Here is a 24,017-nt window from a genome sequence, read left to right on the forward strand (position 1 = left end):
GCATCTGTGATCTGTCCATCAAGCTTAGTTAGTTATAAGCTTCTTAAATGGACATTTTCTCAATTATCCTCATAAACCCGATAATACCTCATTCATAACAGGCACTCGATAAATATTAATTAATGAATAAAGTCAGGGCAAGTTACAGCAGCTGTTTACTATAATGGAAAGTGATTTCAACAGTCAAACACGTATTTTCCTTGCACGGAGGTATGTCTGCACAGGATAAGAAGGCTTGGCTGTGGGGGTTGTAGTCTGGCAAGCAACGGGAACAGAGTTTTGCCGCGTGGAACAGCAGGAACATGAGAGTGGCAGAAGGCACAGCACCCCGTGACCAGCGGTTCTCAAACACGTTTTCTGCCCCCACACGGGACACTCAGCGTTTGGATGAGGGACCCGTGTTCCAACCGGTGTCCCCGGGCCGTGCCCAACCCTGGGGGCGCAGGGCAGCCTTCTGTGGGCACTCTCCACCTCCCGAAACGGGAATGAACAGCAATAACGATACGGTGGGGATAACCCGGACATAGCTCTAATGGCTTTCTAAAAATACGTTTTCCCGACTCAAATTAAACTTGTTAAGTTTTAGCTGTTAGTAAGAACAAGTTAACCTGTGACACATCTCGCAGTGCGGAGAGCCACCCGGGCCGGGAGCCACCCGAGCAACAGCAACAGTGACAGGGGCACATTCCAGGCTCAGCATCACCCACTGAGGGAGGTCCTATCACACCCACCCCCACTCCCCCTGCGCAGAAACGGAGAGGAGGCTGAACAGGACTGGCAGGTGGCAGGACTGGAAGTCACACCCATGGTACAGGAGCAGCTCCAGAGGCGAGGACAGCGGGGCGGGGGCGGGGGCGGGGGAGGGTGTGGGAGGGACAATCCTGAGAGTCAGACTCCCCCACACGGTCCCCGTGCGCTGGGCTCTGCTCTAAGACTGTTAGATACATTGACTCATTTATTCCTCACAGCAAAAGTCTGATGTTAGCATTGCTACCATCCCCCCTGCACAGCTGAGGAAACTGAGGCGGGGGGGGGGGGGGGGGGGGGGATGTTAAATGATCCACCCGAGGCCACACAGCTGGGAAGCAGCAGAGGCCAGATTTGAAAGTCAGAGTCTGGCCTTCCGGCCATCGTACCGTGTAGCCTCTGTATTGCCCTAAAGCCTTTTTTTTTTAAGTTGTTTTTTTTTTAATGTTTACTTATTTATTTTGAGAGAGAGAGAGCATGGTGCACATGAGTGGGAGAGGGGCAGAGAAAGAGAGAGAGAGAGAGAGAGAGAGAGAGAGAATGAATCCCAAGTAGGCTCCAAGCTGTCAGTACAGAACCCGATGCAGGGCTCGAACCCGTGAGCCATGAGATCATGACCTGAGCAAAACTCAAGAGTCAGATGCTCAGCTGACTGAGCCACCCAGGCAGCCCTGCCCTAAAGCTTGGATTTGTAAACAAACCTCATGTTGGCACGTTTAGTCCTCACCGAGCTTTTCATTGGTTTCATCCGACAGATGGATTCTCAGAAGTTCTCATCTCTTGCAACTTTTCTGGCATGGAAACTTTAAATTACCGGTATATAAGTGCCTTCTAAAGGGGCTATTTGGAGCCCCCGTGCTATGCTTGACCCTCCTGGCCGTGAATAACCGGGAGCATGTGAGAGGCAGAATGAACGTGGCGCTGCTCCAGACTCCTTGATCGAGTGCCTGTGGATGCAGATGTTTGTAATTCGGTGTGTGGTTCCCAGCCCCGTGCACGGTTTCAGAGACCTCAGTTCCCAACGGCTAGAGATTCATGAGTTGTCTACTTTCCTCTTTTTTTTAATTCCTGAGTCCACTATTCAATACGTAGCGTTAGATTAAAAGGAAGGGAAAAGTATTGCCCAAATCTGTATTAAAAATACAGGGGCGCCTGGGTGGCGCAGTCGGTTAAGCGTCCGACTTCAGCCAGGTCACGATCTCGCGGTCCGTGAGTTCGAGCCCCGCGTCAGGCTCTGGGCTGATGGCTCGGAGCCTGGAGCCTGTTTCCGATTCTGTGTCTCCCTCTCTCTCTGCCCCTCCCCCGTTCATGCTCTGTCTCTCTCTGTCCCAAAAATTAAAAAAAAAAAAAAAAAATACAGCTACTATATTCTTGGTCACAGTTCCTATTTTGGGGCAGATGCGCATTCCGAAGCTATTAAACAAGCCCCTTTCTGTGTGTCTCACTATTTCCTCAAGCAGAAGAGGAGAACATGCTTTTGGGAGTCAGAAGTCAAAGGTAAACCAGTGAGCAAATCCAACACAGAGATAGTTAAAACAACAACAACAACAAAAAAATCATGGTTGCAAAATGCATGTAGTTTGAGGTACGGACTCCTAAGCAGAATTTAGGGACCAGGTCAGAAAAGTGTCATTCTCCAAAAAAGAAACTAAGACATAACGTAAAATAGATATTGGTCGTCAGTGAAAATCTTTCCTGGGAATAAAACACGCTAAAATAACGTGTGAATGTCTCCTAACTCTCATGCAGAAGGTCACTGCCCTATCTTGTCATATCTGCTGGTATTGGGATAAAAGGGTATTGTTTCATGGCTGGTAGAGAGCATCTGTACCCAAGAGCAGCACTGGCTAAGGTTTATGACCTTGGGAACAAAATTCCCTCTCACTTTTAACTTTGGAGCCGATGACTGTGCCACAGAAGCCACGGGGCTGTGACGAACGAGCATACATAAGCAGAGGTTGGTGAGTGGCTTGGGAAGGAATCACTTATCTCTACATCTTAGCTCACTCCAGCTCCCAAATCCCTTGGTGTCTCCTCCGTGCCCCCCGTCACCTACAGGTAAACATGACTGTCCCTATTTTCCATGTGAACAAGCAGGCTGAGAGAGGTTGAGGACGTGCCCAGGGTCACAGCCCAGCACGCAGGCCCCTCCCGCCACCGGAGCCTTCTCCTGGGGAGCACCCAGTGGAGGCAGAGGCCGGCGGGCGGCCCATTCACGCCTCATGTCACTGCCAAAGCTCCAGGGGGCAAAAGAACCGATGAGGGACCCTCAGGAACTACGAGGCGCTGGGGGCTGAAGGCAGACACAGACAGACTGTCTAAAGAAGGACAGGCGGTACAAGGGGCAGCTTCGAGGCTTCTGTGGACACCCCCTCATCTGTGACTCAAGACCTCACCCTACGTGGACCGCTCACGGCCGAGGCCAGGCAGCCTGCCTGGGGGGAGGAGCAGTGGCCCCGTGCAGGCCACCAACCCTCAGGACACAAAGCTGGTTTCCTGCACCTCATACAGAACGTGTTCTATTTCCGCCCCCGTAGCAGGTACTTAAGAAATACGTGCTGAACTTATTTACCATTTATCGGCCTGTCAGTTAACGAGAAGTGAAAAGGAAGAGATTGAACGCCTCTCTTGGAGGGGAGCGGGGACAGGAGAACACAAAGCCGTCCCGGGTGGGTCTATTTGTTTACTTTGAGGGAGAGAGATCAAGCAGGGGAGGGGCAGTGAGAGAGGGAGAAGGAGAGAGAACCCCAAGCAGGCTCCATGCTGTCAGCACAGAACCCGACCCGGGGATCGAACCCACAAACCACGAGATCACAACCTGAGCCGAAATCAAGAGTGGGACGCTTACGGGACTGGACCACCAGGCGCCCCCGCAAGCATCCTCTTGTGAAACGCGTGTGCCTCTGAGACTCAGGGGAGGCTGAGTTTGTTTTGGTATGCAATTTAATCAGAATGCTTTTCTTACAATCCAAGTAAGCACTTTAGCCAGGACACACAAATCTGACTGGCTGCTGAAGGGAAGGAGGGCGGGAGGATGGTTCTGAAGCTGGGCTGGGAAGGGGAGGGGAAGAGGAAGCCTGGGCTGGGCTGGGCTGGGCTGGGCTGGGCTGAGACTGGGGCCCAGAGCTCAGCGTGAGGACACTCCCACCACCCCGGCAGCCACCAGCCATAGGGCTGTGTGGCCAAGAAACTGGATTCTGAATGTTATTTCATCTTCATTAATTTAAAGGTAAAGAGCCACCTCTGGCGAGTGACCACCATACCTGGAGAGCGTGGGCCCTGGGGGTGTGGGGAGAGGAAGTAAGAAGAGGTCTGAACAAAAAGAGTAGAAAGCGGTAAGGACAAACTTCCTCCTTCAAAAGTGTCCCTAAGCACTACTTGTGTCAATGACCGATGGGAGCTTTGGACACCAGTTTCCAAAGCCCTTCTGCTTTCATTCTGCATTCATCGAATCCTTGTACCAACTCTTATCAAGTGACTGTCATTACCATCACAGGGTTCAGGGAATTGTATGATGTGCCTAGGGGGACTCAGGGACGGCGGTCTGCAGCCCCCCCCCAGAGCTTTCAAGGTGGCATCGAGGAACCTCAGCTCTTCCCTTCGGAACGAAGGACTACGAGATGTTCACCTACCCGTCCCGCCCTCCGCTATCTGCGAGGAGACTCAGAGAGCATCAATCCGTCTTGTTTCGCCACCTAGCTTCTCACCTGCTTGGAGTTCAGCTCCGGAGGCTGGGAGAGTCCCTCGTGCCACGGGGTGGGCAGGCAGAGCTCAGTGCTCCATGCAAACCCGCTTCTGCCCCCCTGGGTCCTCTCAGGCCCTCACAGCCTTCAGTGTGGACAAGAGCCAGCAGAGCTGAGAGCTGAGTCTGGCTGTAGGAAGTGAAGGTGTTTCAGATGCTACATGCTGACGCCTATACCCTACTTATGATATTACTCTGAAATTCCAAGAAGCGGCTCTCGAGGTCTGGAATTCAAATATGTGGACAGGACTGGATTTTCTACATGAGGACACAGGAGGATTCAAAAGCTGCTACAAGACTGCTAAAGGGAGCGAAGCAAAGGTTTCAAATAACTCCCTGTCTGCCTGTCCAAACTAATACCAAGTTACTGAAACACTGTCCACAATTTCCTTTGGATACATTTTACAGATTCAGAAAACCAGCCATAGGAAGTTGAGGCAACCATTTTTTTTTATATTTAATACAAGCTTATACATAAGTATAAGTCATCTCAGGCCAACAGCTCTTCACATGGGATCAAGATACATGCAAATATGACTGTTTAATATGATTGAAATCTTCCCTAATGGAAGTGTTTTAAGAAAGCGAACCTGGGGCACCTAGGTGGCTCAGTCGGTTGAGCGTCCGACTTCAGCTCAGGTCATGATCTCACGGTTCGGGGGTTCGAGCCCTGCAATGGGCTCTGTGCTGACAGCTCAGAGCCTGGAGCCTGCCTCGGATTCTGTGTCTCCCTCTCTCTCTGCCCCTCACCCGCTCACGCTCTGTCCCTCTTGCTCTCTCTCAAAAGTAAATGAACATTAAAAAACAGAAAAGCAAAAACTCCTAGAAAAATGAGATGAGCCCCCAGACAACAATAGCCCCAAAGGGTTTTGTGAAGATTAAATAATCTAGGCAGAGTTTAATGAAGTGTATGGTCCACAGCATATCCTCAATAAATGCTGGCTATTATCAACAGTATTTTTGGACTAAGATTACTACTAATGTTTTCCATTTGTTGGAATTTGATAATAGTATCTTTTGCCAGTCATTTTTTTTTTAAAGAATCTTATAAAAATTAGAAAAGAAAGCCATAAAAATGGAACTAGGAGCCAGAGTGTTTAAGTTCTGGTCTTCTCCCACACTTACTGTGCACATTCTGGGCCTCATTATACGCTCTCACATGGGCAGCAGGCCTCAAGAAAATCACCAGCGCGGACCTGGCCTTCCACATCTTTCCTGCCACGCGGCACGGCTTTCTCCCTTTGGCTACCAGATTGTTCCCTAAATTAGCTAGAACTTACAGACCCTCAGTTATCAACAAGATGACGCAATTTTGTTAAAATGTAGTGATCAGGAACGTAAAAAGCGCCATGAGTTTTCAGTGATACAATTTGAAAGGACGAGGCAGGTTGCATGGAGGCTGGGAGAGGCTGTAACTACTCCCGGATAGCCAGCCCTCTCTCTGCAGCTGCCTGACAATCGGGCCACACACCAGCAGGTGCCTTAGCTGTGAGGCAGGCTAGGCTGGCTCAAGGCTGAAGAATGGCTGGCTCTCCCCTAACCCGGAGACACATCCCGAGCCTTCAGAGATGCCACCTCCTTCTCTCTGCCCTCAGTGTACAGACGCCAGGTCCCGCCTGGAGCTGTAACTCTAGCCAGCCCCCCACCCCCCGACTGATGGCCCACCCCTCGCTGAGGATCATCAGAAGGCAGCCTGAGAAGCTAGGTTTGCTTTACTCATCTGATAAGTTTCTGTCCTCTGCAAAAGGGCCCAATGGGTTAAAGGAAAAGAATGTGCTTTTAGATCTTCCATTCGGACAGAAAATTGGTCTGTCACCAATATTAAAATAGTACTGTGGTTACCAAACTAATGTAGTGAAGGTCAAGTAAAATAATGGATGTGAAAACATTTGGTAAACTCCAAAGTGATCTATAAACATAAAAGGGAGAGGACTGTGTCTAAATAAATAATTATAAGCAACTTAACTTGAATCAAAATCTGTGCTTCTGTACCGCGTTTATGGATTGGGAGACTCGTTATTATTGAGACGTCACTTCCCCCCTCCCCCCAACCTGATATACAGATCACATGCAATCCCGTCTAAAATCCCAGCAGGCTTTCTTTGTAGAAATCGACACACTGACTCTGCAGTTGTGTGGATAAAAGAACTACAATAAACCACACAACATTAAAAAAAAAAAAAAAGACCACCCTTGTAGGAGTCTCGCTACCTGATTCCAAGCCTGCCTGTAAAGGTAAGGCTTTCAATCCAGACAATGTGTGGTATGGGGGCGCCTGGGTGGCTCAGTCGGTTAAGCGTCCGACTTTGGCTCAGGTCATCATCTCACGGTTTGGGAGTTCGAGCCCCGCGTCGGGCTCTGTGCTGACGGCTTGGAGCCTGGAGCCTCCTCGGATTCTGTGTCTCCCCCTCTCTCTGGCCCTCCCCCACTCATGCTCAGTCTCTCTCTCAAAAATAAAAACATTAAAAAAAACCAAAAAGTGTGGTATGAGGATCCCACTTATATACAGAATCTTAAAAAGGGGAATGAGGGGAGAAGATGGGTAAAGGAGCTCACGGGGTATAAATTTCTAGTTGTCAAATAAAGTCATGAAGACATAAAGTACAGCATGGTGACTACAGTTAATAAAACTGTATGGCCTATTTGAAGGTTGCCAAAGAGAGTAAATCTTAATTTCTCATCATAAAAAAATTTTTTTTTTCTGTTTGGTGACAGAAATTAACTAGTCTTATTGTAGTGATCATTTTACAACACGTACAAATATCAAATCACTACATTCTACTCCTAAAACTAATATAACATTACATGCCAATTATACCTCAATTTTTTAAGAACATGTGGTATTGGGGGGCCTGGCTGGCTCAGTCAGTAGAGCATGCAACTCTTGATCGTGGGGCTGTGGGTTCAAGCCCCACACTGGGCGTAGAGATTACTTAAAAATAAAATCTTTAAAATATTAATTTTTTTAAAAAGTATGGCATTAGCAAAATGAGAAATATGAAGATGAATGGAACAGAAGATAGAGTCTAGAGACAGAGACCCACGCATATATGCTCCATCGATTTTCAACAAAGATGCCAAGGCAATTTGATAGGGAAAGAAAAGTCTTCTCACAAATGATGCCGGCACAATTCAACATCCACGGGCAAAGAGAGTGGTCTTCAACCCGTACTTTGCACTACGTTAAAAAAAAAAAAAAAAAATTAACTTGAAATATCTAGGTGTACAACCCAAAACCATAAAACTTCCAGAAGCACACACAGGAAAAACATCTTTGTGACCTTGAGTTAAGCAAATAATTCTTAGATAAGACACGAAAGGCATAAGTCATAAAACGACAGAACTGATAAACTGGACCTCATCAAAATTAAAAACTTCTGGGGCGCCTAGGGGGCTCAGTCGGTTAAGCGTCCAACTTCGGCTCAGGTCATGATCTCACAGTTCGCGGGTTCGAGCCCCGTGTCGGGCTCTGTGCTGACGGCTCAGAGCCTGGAGCCTGCTTTGGATTCTGGGTCTCCCTCTCTCTGCCCCTCCCCTGCTCGCGCTCTGTCTCTCTCTCAAAAATAAATAAACATTAAAAAAAAAAAAACAAAAAAAACCTTCTGCTTTTCAAGACTTTGTTGGGAAAAGAAGACAAGCCACAGACAGGGAGAAAATAGCTGCAAATGCGTATCTCCCAAGGAAACGGCATCCAAACATGAAGAACTCTCACAACTCAGTAATAGGGAAATGAGCAACTCAAGTTAAAAATTAGGCAAAAGTCTGGGGCGTCTGCGCGGCTCAGTTGGTTGAGCATCTGGCTTCAGCTCAGGTCGTGATCTCATGGTTGGCGAGTTCAAGCCCAGTGGCGGGCTCTGTGCTGTCAGCCCAGGGAGCCTTCTTCAGATCCTGTGTCCCCTCCTCTGTCTGCCCCTCCCCGGCTTGCACTCTCACTGTCTCTCTCTCAAAAATAAATAAACATTAACAAATAATAATAATACGATAGCACAACACATGCACTAGAACGACAAAAATCTTTTAAACCGAACTTCCATCACCTCCCACCCATTAGGACGACTGCTATTAAACAAACAAACAAAAACGGAAAATGACAAGTGTTGGCGAGGATGTGGACAAACTGGACCCTCGCGTACTGCTGGCCAGAACGCAAAATGGTGCGGACGCGGTGGAAAATGGTATGGCTGTTACTCAAGATATTTAAAATCCAATTACCATCTGATCCAGCAAGGTCACTTCTGAGGACACACCCGGAAGAACTGAAATCGGGGCCTCTAAGAGACGTTTTCACACCAATGTTCGCAGTGGCGTTATTCACAGTAGCCAAGAGGTAGAAGCGACCCGAATGTCGGTGACGGGCGAGCGGATAAACAAAATGTGTCTATACACACGACGGAATGCTACCGTGCCTTGAATAAAACGGAAGTCTTGTCATGTGCTACCATATGGATGAGCCTTGAGGACGCCTGCTGAGTGAAATAAGCCAGTCGGGAGAAGACAAGTACCGTAGGACTCCACTGACACGAAGCGCCCGGAGCACTCAAATTCAGAGGCTGAAGGGAGAGTGGTGGTTACGGGGGCCCCGGGGAGGAGGGAGTGGGGAGTGGTTGTTTAATGGGGACAGAGCTTCAGTTGTGTAACATGAAAACGTTCTGGAGATCGGCTGCACAACCATGTGAATATACTTGACACTGTGTATATGACACTGTACTCGAACTGGACACTTAAAAATGGTTAAGATGGTAAATTTGATGTTGTGTTTCTCCCACAATCAAAAAACAAACCCCTGAAATATTGGAGTACGAAGTGCTGGAAAGCAGGGCAGAACCACTGGGGCCCTCTCTTGTACCTCCTGGTGGGAATGTGAAACGGCACAGGCACGTTGTAAGACGGTTCGGCAGCTTCTTATAAGGTTGAAGCTGCACGTGCCATGTCACCCAGCAGTTCCACTCCTAGGTATTTACACAAAAACTATACGTGAATACCTTTATTCACAAGTGCCAAAGTGTGGAAATAATCCAAACGCCCGTTAACTGATGAGAGGATCAAGGAACCCTAGCGCCCCCATATAATGGAATAGAAAGCAATAAAAAGGAATAAACTCCAGATAAACGCAATGCAGGGAGTTAATTATGTTCCCCTGAAAAGATATGCTCAAGCCCGAATCCCCAGTACCTGTGAATGTGATCTTATTTGGAAACAGAATCTTCGCAGATAAAATCAGACTACGATGGGATCATACTGGATTAGAGTGGGCCCTTGATCCAGGGACTGGTGTCTTTTTTTTTTTTTTTTTTTTTAAGTTTATTTATTTTAGAGACAGAGAGAGACAGAGCATGAATGGGGGAGGGTCAGAGAGAGAGGGAGACACAGAATTGGAAGCAGGCTCCAGGCTCTGAGCCATCAGCCCAGAGCCCGATGCGGGGCTCGAACTCACGGACCGCGAGATTGTGACCTGAGCTGAAGTCAGACACTTAACCGACTGAGCCACCCAGGCACCCCGGGACTGGTGTCTTTAAAAGAGAAGGGGGAGGGAGCTTTGGACACAGAGACACCTACAAACAGGAAGGTCAGAGGGAGGGAGGCAGAGGCTGGAGTGAGCAGCTGCAAGCCAAGGGACACCAAGGAACCAACAGAAGCTAGGACGAGGCAAGGCAGGATTCTCCCCTGGAGCCTTCCGAGAGCGGAACCCAACCGACACCCTGATCTCAGACTTCCAGCCTCAGAGACTAGACTTCTGCTGTCGTAAGCCCCCCAGCAACAATGTGGATGCTTCCCAAATGCGATCTGCTCAGTGAAAGAAGAGCTTGTAAAATTACACACTTTTGATTCCCTTCATAGGACACGCTGGGACAGGCTGAACGACAGAGCAGTGGTTTCCAGGGGCTGGAGGTGGGGGGTGGAGCCAGATTACAAAGGGACATGAAGGAACTTCTGGGGGATGATGGAACTCTTCTGTATCTTGACTACGGTGGTGATTATACAACACAGACCTGTATGCCTGAGCCAGGCCAATCGTATTGTAAGCAAATTACACCTCAAAAAAACTTACTTAAAAAAAAATCTGGGGGCGCCTGGTTGGCACGTGACTCTTGATCATGATCTTGATCTTGATCATGAGTTCAAGCCCCACACTGGGTGTGGAACCTACTTAAAACAAACCTGTTTTCTTTTGAAATCTGTATTCCTAGGATTCCTTTTTCTTCTCAATTTGTCAGGAATCCTGGGAAGAAGGCTCGTACTGGGCTAACCGGGGATGATACGGGCATCAAAGTAACTAATAGTTACAGACTAACCCACTGAATTAAAGAAGAAGCCACAAAACTGGATATTCAGAAATAAATAAAAAGATGTAAGGAAGCCTGATAAGGAGCAGGACACGGTATCTCCTCACAAAGCGTCTGTTCATTACAAAGGGAACGAGTAACTTTAACGCGAAGAGGCATGGGACAAACTCCACTCCTACCATCAGTGGTAGGACGAAAGAAAATCACCCACTCAAGGGGACACAGTAACAGCGTCAGTCCATGCCACTCCTGCCAAAGACACATAATCTGACTCGGATCACAAAGAAACATCAGACAAACCCCAAATGAGGGACATTCTACAAAATTCCTGGCTAATGGTCTTCAAAAGTGGCCAGATCACAAAAGTCAAAAAAAAAAAAAAAATACATTATTTTTAATGTCAAAGATAAAAGACTGACTGAAAAACCGTTCTAGACTGAAGGAGACTGAGGACAATAACTGAACACATGTGATTCTGAACTGGATCCTTCTGCTAGGAAGGGCCATAATAGGCCATGCAGTGAAACCACATGTGAACGGGGTCTATGGATCAGGCGGTAATAACATTCCACTGCTAATTTTCTGATTTTGATGGCTCTGTTTGAGTTATGAGTGACGACGTCCTTGCTTACAGGAAAATACACAGTGAAATACTCTGGGCTGATAGAGCATCAGGTTCACAACTTAGTCTCTCAAGGGGTAAAAAAAGAAAATGAAAAAGTGCGGGCGCCTGGGTGGCTCAGTGGGTTGAATCTCAGACTTCAGCTCAGGCCATGGTCTCACGGTTCATGAGTTCGAGCCCCGCATCGGGCTCTGTGCGGACAGCTCGGGGCCTGGAACCTGCTTCGGATTCTGTGTCTCCCTCTCCGCCCCCCCCCCCCCGCTTGCGCACACACTCGCTCTCTCTCTCTATATATATATATCAAAAATAAAATAAAAACATTAAAAAAATATTTTTTGTTATTTGTACTGAACTTCCAATTTTTCTGTAAATTTGTGATTGTTTCAAAGCAATGAAAGTATCCAAAGAAAGAATCCTGAGAGGGTCAAGGGCTGTTAGTTCATCCCATTCATTCCCCTTTGCGACAGGGCAGGGGCAGGACGGGAAGTTCTATATTCCTCTGAAGTTGACTACAAAGTACCACAAAATCAGGATCTCAAACACAGCAAACCTCAACAAAGACGATTTCAGAAGCCAGAAATCCAGCATAAAGCAGAGATCTACTTTATCTGGATACCAAATGATCCAGTAGGCCCATGTAGAAGAGCATGTGATCTATAGAGGCAGATCCCCAAACACAGGCAACACTACAGTGAGATTCATATCAATATGGTAAAGACAAGACTCCAGTGTAATAAGGCACAAATGTGGTCATATTGTACTTTTTCTAATAACCATTATATTTAAGAACTCCTATTAGCACTCCTATTTGATCAAATGGAAGTCTCCATTTTTAAGAATACTTGTGCCTTATGGGACATCATCAAACAAGTGAGCCCGGCTTTTACAACAAAGAAAGAAGACAGCACTTTGAAAATGGGAGTCACTCAAATAGATCAACGTATGCCCTGTCTTAAAGTTTATATCCCAATTTGAATACCCAATCTTACATTGTCTAATTGGAACGACAGGCTTCTGGTTTCTGAGGGACTAGGGTACCTAAGTAATTCTCACTTGGATCTTAACAACAGCATCCCACACCGCTGTCTGAACTATCAATTCCACGTTGTTCTGTACAAGACTCTCCACTTGATGTGAGTGATTGAAGCACCCTATGACCTCGCACTAATCTAAGTGCAAAAGACACCACGTATCTGTGCTTTAGATCCATACCGTCCAAGACGGCCGAAAACCACCACACGAAAGCAGTGAACTGTGGCGAGTCTGAACGGAGACGGGCTGTAAGCATACGGCACCCACCGGATTTCAGAGACTGATTTAAAAAAGAACGTGAGGTATCTCCTTTGTGTTTGTTGTGCTGCTGCTATGTTGACATGACATTTCTGACATGTCATTCTTAGTTAAGCAACTAAGTCACTTAAACAATATTGAAATTAATGACACCTGTTTCTTTTTCTTTAATGTGGCTCCTAGAAAGGTTTGAATTACGCACGTGGCTCACAGCACGTCTCTACCGGACAGGGCAGCCGTAGACCGCTGGCCTGTGAGATAACACTATCTCCTGCTGCAGGAACTAGGAAAAAGAATGGTCGACTTCCCAGAAGAACACTGAACTGCATCCTTCAAGATCTCATCTCTGTAAGGACAACCTCTTTCTTTCTTTCTTTCTTTCTTTCTTTCTTTCTTTCTTTCTTTTTTTTTTTTTTAACACTCGCTTCAGCCTGAAGAAAGGAAGTATCTGGAGGTACCTGGAACTCTGGCACGCTGCTCCGCAGCTGGCTCACGTTTGGTAAGGATCCTCCGTGGTACTGCGTAAGGCGGAGCTGCTGAAGCTTCTGAAATTGGACCTGGAAACAAAGAGATTCCGAGACGGGTGAGACAGGACAGCAAAGATCCGAGAGGAGCATCGATGTGCGGTGTTTTGCAGTAAAATGGTTCAAGAGTGCAAGTCTTGGTTTCGATTCCTCTTCTACCTTTTCCTACCTGAAACCTTCAGGTTTCCAGTGCTTTCGGATTCTTTTTGAATAGTATTCCACTGAATTCCACTTAAAAAATTCTTTTTTTTTAATGCTTATTTATTTTTGAGAGAAAGCAAGCCAAAGAGGGGCACAGAGAGAGAGAGAGAGAGACAGACAGACAGACAGACAGACAGACAGGATCTGTGCCGACAGCAGAAGAGCCCGACGCGGGGCTCGAACCCACAAACCGCGAGACCATGACCTGAGCCGAAGTCGGACGCTCAACCGACTGAGCCACCCCGGCGCCCCACTTTCCGGGTTTTGATGAGCCTACTTTGGGGGAAGACTTTACCCACGTTCCAAATGTCCCATGCACCATGATAGTGAGGCCTTCGCAAGGCCTTTGAGTGCGTGTGTAGGTGTGCAGGCACAATCTTTAACGGCAATAAAAGAATTTCTTAAAGGAAATCTAAGCCACACTCGGTGACTCCAACACATTAGCTGTTTTCCCTTCTACGTGCTCTTGTCTCCATCTACATGTATAATAGCCGCACAGCGGTAATCATAGCCACAATCTTTCATGCCTACATCTTAACTTTTTTCTGTGATATTTAAAAAAAAAAAATTTTTTTTAACGTTTATTTATTTTTGAGAGACAGAGCATGAGCAGGGGAGGGGCAGAGAGAGGGGGAGACGCAGAATCCGAAGCAGGCTCCAGGCTCTGAGGTGTTTTGTTAGCACAGAGCCCGACGCGGGGCTCGAACTCACGAACCGCGAGACCGTGACCTGAGCCGAAGTCGGACGCTCAACCGACTGAGCCACCCAGGCGCCCCTTTTCTGTGATATTAATCTTTTTGAATGGCCATATAGCATTTCTTCTTCTGCATCATTTCTTTAGAACACATGCCAAAGAGTGAGTACTAAGTCTCTGGGTATGGGCCTTCAGCTGGCTCTCAATACATAACGCCACAATGATTTCCCAAGGGGTGTACCCATGTATATGTGAGGAAACAGTTTATCACAAACAAAACTCACTAACACTGAAGATCGTCATTAACTGGGGCAAAGATGAAGGCAAATTCGACAGCTATCAAATGGCACCCCACTGTTCTCACTTCCTTCTGCAAGCTCTTCCTTGCTTCATATCCAAAGGCAGTGAACTGGTTACAGTTCTTGGAAACCCCAAGGTGGTCCCATTTGGTCTTTAAGGTTCTGTTTCTAAAATAATAAACGACCTTTGTGGTTGTAGAGCGCTCGGCACATAGAATTCACATAGGGAAGAAACAGTAGGTGGGAACCCCCAAGCAGGTTCTTTACCCTTTCATTATTAGGCCCTTTGATAATAATGAAAACTGCCAGATAAGAGCCCCTGCGATGAGCCAGATGCTGTCCTCAGGTGCTCTGCTCCTTTCATCCCTAACCCTCCCCACAACCACCAAGCTCATATTATCCTGCCCTTACAGACCTGGAGACCCAGACTTAGGAAAGTTCACCATTTGCCTGAGGGCACACAGCTAGAAGAGGCCAAGCTATAGCTATCTCAAAACCCACATTTTTTTTTAATTTTTTTAATGTTTATTTATTATTGAGAGACAGAGAGACACAGAGCGTGAGCAGGGGAGGGGTAGAGAGAGGGGGAGACGCAGAACCCGAAGCAGGCTCCAGGCTCTGAGCTATCAGCACAGAGCCCGACGCGGGGCTCGAACTCACAAACTGCGAGATCATACCTGAGCCGAAGTCGGTCACTCAACCGACTGAGCCACCCAGGCGCCCCAAAACCCACATTTTTCTAGGTGCTATGGTCCCTTCCATTATTCATTTCTCTCGATGATCATACTATTTACAAGCTCAGAGAAAAGTGAAGTTTGATGGATCACAAGCACCACTGGGGGGTCGCCGGGATGACTCAGTCAGGTAAGAGTCTGGTTCTTGATTTTGGCTCAGGTCACGATCTCGCGATTTCATGAGTTCGAGCCCCGCGTCAGGCTCTGAGCTGACAGCGTGGAGCCTACTTGGGATTCTCTGTCTCCGCCCCTCCCCTGCTCGCTCACTCTCTTCTCTCTCTGAAAATAAAGAAGATTTAAAAAAAAAAAAAAAAAAAGCATCACTGGCCCTATGAAGCTCTCTGATTTTGTTTGGTTTTCATATTTATTATAAAAAATTTCAAATATATACAAAATAGAGATGGGTACAATGAAACCCCATCTATCCAGCTTCCACGATTATCTTATGTCCAGTCTTGATTTATCTTTGCCAGCTTCACTACCCGTGCCGCCCCTCCCGGAAAGAAATGCAGACGTCGTATCGTTCCATATTTCAATATGCATCCCCAAAAGATAAAAGCCTGTATCTGGCTGGAAGTTTTAAAGGCATACAAAACCCCTTGGTGGCCTTAACTTCCTTGAACACACAGTATCTGCTTTCTCAAACATACCGCACTGGGAAGCAGTTGTAATCTTTTCATCAAAACCCAGATCTGAGAGCCAAATAGGAGGAGGAGGAAGGACATAGTGAGCCTTTTCCATCCATCAGCTGAGTTACAAGAATAAAGTCTCTGCTTTTGATCTTAACGTTCTCGAAACTCTTACCAGAAGCACGTGACTCTCTATCCTTGATATTCTCTAGACAAAACTCTTGGACCCCTTGATCTAGAGCCTTTGATTCCTTCCTCCATCAATCCATCCACTTATTCGCTCACACAAAAACTTTTCACTGTGTCACCATACCAGGCACTGTCCTACTAAGATGAACACATGCCAAAGTTCTTGCCTCCAGAGAGTTCTCACAAAGGCTTTCACTCTTACGCGAAAGCCTTAGCACTGCAGCAGGCTAAGTTCTGAATCCCGCTGGAGACGTGCCTTCCACTGAGCGGAAGGCCCTCTCACAGCCTCCCATGGGTGGGCTCCATCCCCAAGTGCCCATTCTAGGGTCTTCAGAGGCTGTTGCGCCACAGTAAAAAGAGTACCGGGTTTGGAGTTGAAAGACCTGTGTGACCCGAAGCCCCCACTTGGCTGGGTAAATTATTCTGCTGTCTACTTCACAGAGACAATGTGAGGATTGAGAGAGAGAAGAGACGTGACAGGGGGATAGAAAACGTAAAGCCGCGGACAACCTCTCCAAGTATTATCGTTGTTGCCATTCTCAACTACCTCCTAAACCCTCGAGTAACTTGGCTATTTTCCTCTTTTGAAATATAGAGTCAGCGACCTAGAAAGAACCTTCGAGACGGTCTTCAACACCATAATGCTTACTAATAACGAAAGTGAGCACCGAAGAATGAGTAGCCTAAGGCAGAGGTCACAGACTGGCAGGCCAGAGGCCACGTTTAGCCTAGCGAGTTCTGGCTGACCCACAGGATCCTGACCCACTCGACGCTTTACACTTTCATTTTCCCGTCGGAAGACTGTACAAAAATCTGGATTCCCAACTTCTCTTGATTGGAAGATCGAACAACGCTGAGTGTACGTTCTTGCGTGGCCACGATGCATGCGGCTGAGAAGCGGCTGCTCCCCCCGCACAGGGCTTGGGTTATCCTGTTTGCCCAAGACCTCATGGCACCCTACCATTCCTCGACTGTGGCCCGAGATCGGCTCCCACTTACCTCATTCCTGGCTCCTCCACTCCTTTTCCCTACATGCCTCACCCTGTAACTTAAGTCAGCGACCCTTAGCCGACAGTCACACACTTGGGTGGACCGCCCTTCAAGGTCTACCTGAAATGAGATCCAAGTCTCCCAACAATCGATCCCAAACACAAGCCCAGCAGGCCTTTTTACAGAAACTGACGACAGAATCCTAAAACTTATGGATGTGCAAATGACCAACCTACGGTAGCCAAAGCGATTTAAAAAAATTTTTTTTAATGTTTATTTGTTTCTGAGACAGAGGGAGACAGAGCATGAGCAGGGGAGGGGCGCAAAGCAGGCTCTAGGCTCTGAGCTGTCAGCACAGAGCCCGACGCGGGGCTCGAACTCATGAAACGCGAGATCATGACTCGGGGCGAAGCCGGACGCTCAACCGACGGAGCCACCCAGGCGCCCCAAAGCAATTTTTCAAGAGAGCAAAGTAGGGGCGCCTGGGTGGCTCCGTGGGTTGAGCGTCCTATTTCAACGCTCAGGTCACGATGTCACGGTTCGTGGGTTTGAGCCCCATGTCGGGCTCCGCGCTGATGGCTCAGAGCCCGGGTCGTGCTTTGGATTCTGTGTGTGTGCACGTGTCTCTCTGCCCCTCCTTCACTCACGCTCTGTCTCTCTCTCTCTCAAAAATAAATGAACATTAAAAGAAAGAGCAAAGTTGGAAGACTGAAGTTACCTCACTTCAAGACTTACTACAAAGCCGCAGTCACCCAGGCGGAGTGCTACTAACAAGAAGAGAGATGTGCGGGTCAACAACACAGAAGAGGGAGTCCGAACACAGACCCACACGGTATCAGGCCAGTTGAATTTTTTTTTTTTTCCCAGTTGATTTTTGACAAAAGGATCGTGGCAATTCAATGGGGAAAGTGTTCTCGACACAGGCTGCCAGTGCAGTTAGATCCCCGGATGGGGGACGAAAGCAGTCGCGGGCACGCTCAGCGGAGCAGCCACATCCAAACCCCAGCCCTGCCACTGACCAGCCGTGCAACCGCACCTCTCGAGCCTGCTTGCTCATCTGTAAAATAAAGGATATTCTGGATACGCACCCCATAGGGTCTTTGTGAAAACCATCTGAGATAACGAATGCAAAGGAGTCAGCACAGTCGGTACCCGGCAAACAGACAGCGCTCAATATTTAGCCCCAATCCAGTATGTCTAGTCTTTACTCCGCCTTAGAGGCCTCACTGCTTACAGAACACGTCCAATATTTGTTTGCTTTCAACACAAAGATGATTCTCCCCCAACATTCAAACTAAACGAGCGCTCCAGGCTGATGGGCTGTGTTTACCCTGCGGTGTGTCAAAACTACAAGTTGTCCTTCAAAGTCAACCTTCTGGAACAAGCCTGCAGTCCTCTTTCCTTCCGTTTGGTCCTCAGTGCCTCCCAGCCTCCTTTCCAACCAGCACCCCGTGAATGCAGGGCCTCTCGCCAAGATGACCAGCGACCGCCACTTGACTGGACCAAACGACGCGTCCCTCATCATGTCAGACCGAGGCAGCAGCACCGGGCTCAGCTGGTTGACATTCTCGCTTTTCCCCCTCCGGCTGCTCTTCCGTCTTCTTTGCTGGCTCCCCTCCCCCACCTTCCCTTTAAGCTCCTTGGGCTTCTCTGGGCCTGTCCACGTCTCCCTCCACAGCAGGCCTCACAACCCCAAACGCCTGCAGGTGCCAAGCGCGGAAGAGAGGTGAAGCGGCAGGGGTCACTGCGAGGGGCACCGCAGGGAGCAGTGCGGACGGTGGCAAACTGAGGAGCACGTACGTCACATGCCCCTTCTGCCAGGGGAAGCCACTGCGGGCAGGGCTCCAGGCAGAAATATAGGGGGAGTGTCGTTAGATGATTTCATTTTTCAAAAGAAGCCAGCATCCTGACTTTGATGTCAAATCCCAATATTCACTGTTGCTCCTGATTATTTTTTTTAAAAAACACACTTGGGGGCACCCGGGTGGCTTGGTTGGCTAAGCATCCGACTTTGGCTCAGGTCACGATCTCACGGTTCCTGAGTTCGAGCCCCACATTGGGCTCAGCACTGACCGTGGGGCACAGCCTGCTTGGGATTCTCTCTCTCTCCCTTGCTCTCTGCCCCTCCCCCATTTGTGCACGCACTCTCTCCCTCTCAAAATAAATAAATAAACTTAAAAAAAAAAAAAAAAAAGATGGGGCGCCTGGGTGGCTCAGTCGGTTAAGCGTCCAACTTCAGCTCAGGTCATGATCTCACGGTCCGTGGGTTCGAGCCCCGCGTCGGGCTCTGTGCTGACAGCTCGGAGCCTGGGGCCCGTTTCAGATTCTGTGTCTCCCTCTCTCTCTTCCCCTCTCCTGTTCATGCTCTGTCTCTCTCTGTCTCAAAAAAAAAAAAAAAAAAAGACACATTTGGGCACATGTACACCTTTCTACCCTTGCAAGGGTCAAATTAGAGTTTAGTTCACCAATTTGCAAGACGTGTTCTTGAAATTCTTCCCAGGCGGCTGAGTCTACTCCTAAAACTACACACCAAAGGTCCCCATACTTCTGTCACTGGTCCAGACTTCCCCCCCCTTATTCGGAGATCCTCATGTGGCTTCAGGACCATGTAAAGAACGGCCTGCAGGGGCCATCTCTACTTACGTGCTTCATAGGCACCTAACACTCACCATCTCTTGACAGTGAAGCATCTGCTCCCACCAGTGCTGCCCCCCTTTCTAGAAGATACGCGGAAATGGCTCAAGTCTGAAAGCTGTGGATCGTCCATTTGCCAAATCTGGTCATTTCTAGCTCCTATAAAGTATCGATCTGTTCACCTCTCTGCCTTCCTCTTGCCCCCCCCCCCCCACCAGTGTCAAGGCCATCATCACATCTTCTGGACTATCATGACCTCCAAATGCTTTCTCTGCCACCTTCTCCTCTGTTCTATCCACGATCCTGGAGCTAGAGGCATCGCAAATCGCCCCTACGTCAACCCCTTCCTTGACTCGCCATTGTCCTTAGGATCAAGTCCCAGGTCCTGTCTCTACGATCTGATCCCTGTGAATGCCTCAGCTCAGATCACCATCTTTGTCCCCTGGCTGGGCCTCTGTTCCCTACACCTGAAACATTCTCTCTCCCTCAACACACAAGCACATACCCTCAAATGGCTACCCCAACCCCACCAATCCTTTAGGCCACTAGAAGAGGTGAGGACTCCCCACCATCCATTCCCAGAGCTACGCCTGCTTCCCTTTCTGCAATATTCATCAAAACGTGTCCTGACTTGTCACAGGAATATCTTCTCCATTAAACCCTAAAATCCATGAGGAGACTGTGTTTTGCTTGCTGGCTGTGATATGCCCTGTGTCCATCCTAATCTCTGGCACACACCAGGGATACGATAAGCATCTGATGAACAAATTAATAAGACCTTTGAAGCAAGGCGCCAAGTCTTGGCCTCCACCCCCCACCCCATCAACCACGGCGGGTACTCCAGTACTGGCAAATGAATGAAAAAAGGAACGGTCTCTTTCCAGGCATACCAGGATCCACTTGTGAATCCTTCCTACCGTCCCAAGGACCGCCACTGAAGCAACCCTCCCACAGCATTCTCTTCTCCAAATATTCCCACTGCTTCCTAGTAAGGCCGAGCCGCTACAGCTAGAGTGAAAAATTCTCCATAATCTAGTCTATCCCACCGACTAGGCAAATAAGACTTAACTCCAACTCTGAAGGACTGGCTCTGATTGTGCAGAGAATGCCTTGAAGAGCAGCCCAGGCTCAGAGAGGAAAGAGTACCCACATCGATTATCCATTCTGCCACGGGCTGATGGAAAAATGGGAAACGCCATGCCATGGGAAAGTCAGTACATCTGTCATCCAGTGACTGATAATGAACTAGACGGATTCTTCTCCACCTGGGATCTTTGGACCCTTGAAGGTTTATAGACATATACTTCGGGAATCTAAGAGTTCCCTATGAGAAGTGTTCAGTTTTGTGAATTTCATTATGAAAATAATCCTTAAAGTTTTTAAATAAGCAAATATCCCCCAGCAAATCCAGTGTTATCATTTGCCTTTGTGTTGTAAACACATTGGTTGGACCTGGGACGGCTGGCTGGCTCAGTCTGTACAGCAGGCAACTCTTGATCTCAGGGTTGTGAGTTCAAGCCCCAGGTTGGCATAGAGATTACTCATAAAAATTTTTTTTAACATATACAAAAAAAAATAAACACGGTGAACCCAAATAGTATTACTTTATCTGAAAACTGATAGCAGAGAAAGAACACAGGAAGAACTAACATGAACATGATGTACTGTCCCAGGTAAAGGGAAAAGTGACATCATAATTTTGTAGTGATCACAACAGAGGAAAGCAGTGGGTGAACTGAGTTATCCCGTGGAGCACACCTGACCAGCCTCGTTTAACCCAAGAAAATCTGAATTATTAGGGGTTAGCATCATATTCATACCGAGAGCTTCAACTCAGTTTGGCAGATTAGCATTTATCATATCAAATTAATGATGTTAATTCGAATTTATTGCTTTTTTAACGCTGAGTGAATTTGTTCTGTGCACATCTTTTAGTTATGATTGAACCACAACTATAATCAAAGGACTTTATGTACAAGTTTATGTTTGAATTATTTTTAAGTAACATAACCAAACTCATTTAAATGAACATGGAGGGTCTGTGAAAAAAAATGTGCCTTAAAAAGTCTATACAGGGATGCCTTGGTGGCTCGGCTGGTTGACTATCCGACTCCTGGTTTCAGCTCAGGTCATGATCTCACAGTCTGGTCTGGGATGACAGCAAGGAGCCTGCTTGGGATATTCTCATTCTCTCTCTCTCTCTCTCTCTCTCTGTCTCTGTCTCTGTCTCTGTCTCTGCCTCTCCCCTGCTCGTGCACGCACATTCTCTCTCAAAATAAATAAACTTGTAAATATGTAAATAAATACATAAATACATGAATATGTAAGTAAATACATTAAAAAAAGAGTCTATACATTACTCATGGCTTCATCTATCAGGAACCCTTTATTTTTATTTTTTTTTATTTTTTTTAACGTAATCTTTACACCCAATGTGAGGCCAGAACTAACAACCTTGAGTTCAAGAGTCGCAGGCTCCAACTGAGCCAGCCAGGCACCCCATCAGGAGTGCTTTAAAGAGGATTCATGAACTGGGTGAGAGACTGGACCAACTCTAGCTCTACAGACATGCAGAGGGCATGTATTTGTGCGCACACTGTATGTATCTAAACAACACATAACACACACATCCCAGCAGTAAACCTCAGCTTTCACCCAACCATTCTCTACGGGCTCTGAGCTCATGATGCTCACTCCTGAGTCTAACCAAGGTCACACGTGTATACGCCTGTGGAAACCAGGCAGATAATAAACGAGGGCAGCTGGCCAGGGCATGAGAAAAAAAATTATTGAAACCCTCGGCCTTCTTTCTCTCTTTGTATATTTTTCTTAGCATAAAAATGTAAGTATAAGAGGGGCGCCTGGGTGGCTTGGTCGGTTAAGCGTCCGACTTCGGCTCAGGTCATGATCTCACGGCCCGTGGGTTCGAGGCCCGCGTCGGGCTCTGTGCTGACAGCTCAGAGCCTGGAGCCTGTTTCAGATTCTGTGCCTCCCTCTCTCTCTGCTCCTCCCCTGTTCATGCTCTGTCTCTCTGTCTCAAAAATAAATAAACGTTAAAAAAAAAAATGTAAGTATAAGAAATATTTCATTTCCCTTTTGCCTCACTAAAAGAAAACACCATCAAAAATATGGTAAGTGGCAAATGACACCCAGCTTTGGTGTGGGAGCTCATGACAGGGTGTGGTGTGAACCTGACCAACTCGAGAATTTGTGCCCCAGTTGAGGGGCAACCACCACCCAGCTCCAGCCGATAGATGTCATATGGGAATTCAGGATAACTGCTACCAGGTCTCCTAATTTTAAATTGACATAGACACAGACAGACACAGAGGGGCACCTGAGTGGCTCAGTTGGTTAAGCGTCCAATTTCAGCTCAGGTCGTGATCTCACGTGGGTCCATGAGCTCGAGCCCCATGAGCTCGAGCCCCGTGTTGGGCTCTGTGCTGACAGCTCAGAGCCTGGAGCCTGCTTCAGATTCTGTGTCTCCCTCTCTCTCTGCCCCTCCCCTACTCAAGCTCTGTCTCTCTCACTCTCAAAAATGAATAAATGTTAAAAAAAATTTTTTTTAAGAAATAGAAATATACACAGAAATGGAAAGAAGAAAAAGAGGGGAGAGACTGGGGAGGGAGGGAAGAAGGAAGGAAGGAAGGAAGGAAGGAAGAAAGGAAGGAAGGGAAAGAGAAAGGAAGAAAAAGAAAAAGAGAGAGAAAGGAAGGAAGAGAAAGAAAGGAAAAAAGAGAGGAAGAAAAAAAGAAAGACAAAGGAAGAAAAGAAAAAGAAAGGAAGAGATAGAAAAAAGAGAAAGGAAGAGAAAAAAGAAAAAGAGTGAGAGAAAGAAAGAAAGAAAAAGAAAGGAAGGAAGAGAAAGAAAAAGAGAGAGAAAGGAAGAAAAAGAAAAGAAAGATTGATTTGATATGAAAATGTCCCAATTAAAAACTTCTGGCAACAGATTCAAGAAGTTTTCCCAAACACCGTACTGGCCCAAAAAACAACGTGTCTGCAGCTGAAGTGAGCGGGGGACCCGCAGCGCAGCCGCTCTGCCCCCAGCCCGCCCCGCATCTGCAGATCCTCCGCGGTGCTCGCGATGGTCCTTCAAGGTCAGCATTCGGGGGCCTCAAGGCCTGGCCGGCTCCCGCGGACCCTCCTCCCCGCGGCCCTGCGCGGACACTCCTCTTGGCTCTCCATCCTCCACTGCCTCACTCCGCAGTTTCCCAACCTCCGGGTGTTTGTCCCGGCTCGCGCCTTACTCATTCCTCCTGGACCCTCCTCCGTCACCAGCGACGCCGTGCACCTTGCCAGTCCTCCTAACACATCCGGGCCGAGCGCAGTACAGCGGACCGAGAAGGCACCTCCGCGGAGCGGAGAGGGAAGCCTCCCTCGCACGCGATGCGCCCCCCCCCCCCCCCCCCCCCCCCCCCAGCCCCGCGGCTCCCCCACC

The 24,017-nt window shown here is 47.8% G+C and overlaps 1 protein-coding gene across 7 annotated transcripts in view; it reads right to left on the reverse strand.

Annotated features, from left to right (window-relative positions):
* Positions 1 to 24,017, reverse strand: part of IQGAP1 (IQ motif containing GTPase activating protein 1) — a 224,954-nt gene that overhangs the window by 78,339 nt on the left and 122,598 nt on the right. For all 7 annotated transcript variants that reach the window (XR_007454151.1, XR_007454149.1, XR_007454150.1 and 4 more), the window contains exon 38: positions 13,144 to 13,242. Coding sequence is in view for 4 of the 7 variants with exons in the window: in XM_049614186.1 (XP_049470143.1) it covers positions 13,144 to 13,242 (99 nt within the window). In the remaining 3 variants the exon portion in view is untranslated. The remainder of the gene's footprint in view (positions 1 to 13,143; positions 13,243 to 24,017) is intronic.

This window comes from Panthera uncia (assembly GCF_023721935.1).
Source record: "Panthera uncia isolate 11264 chromosome B3 unlocalized genomic scaffold, Puncia_PCG_1.0 HiC_scaffold_2, whole genome shotgun sequence".
Lineage (NCBI taxonomy): Eukaryota > Metazoa > Chordata > Mammalia > Carnivora > Felidae > Panthera > Panthera uncia.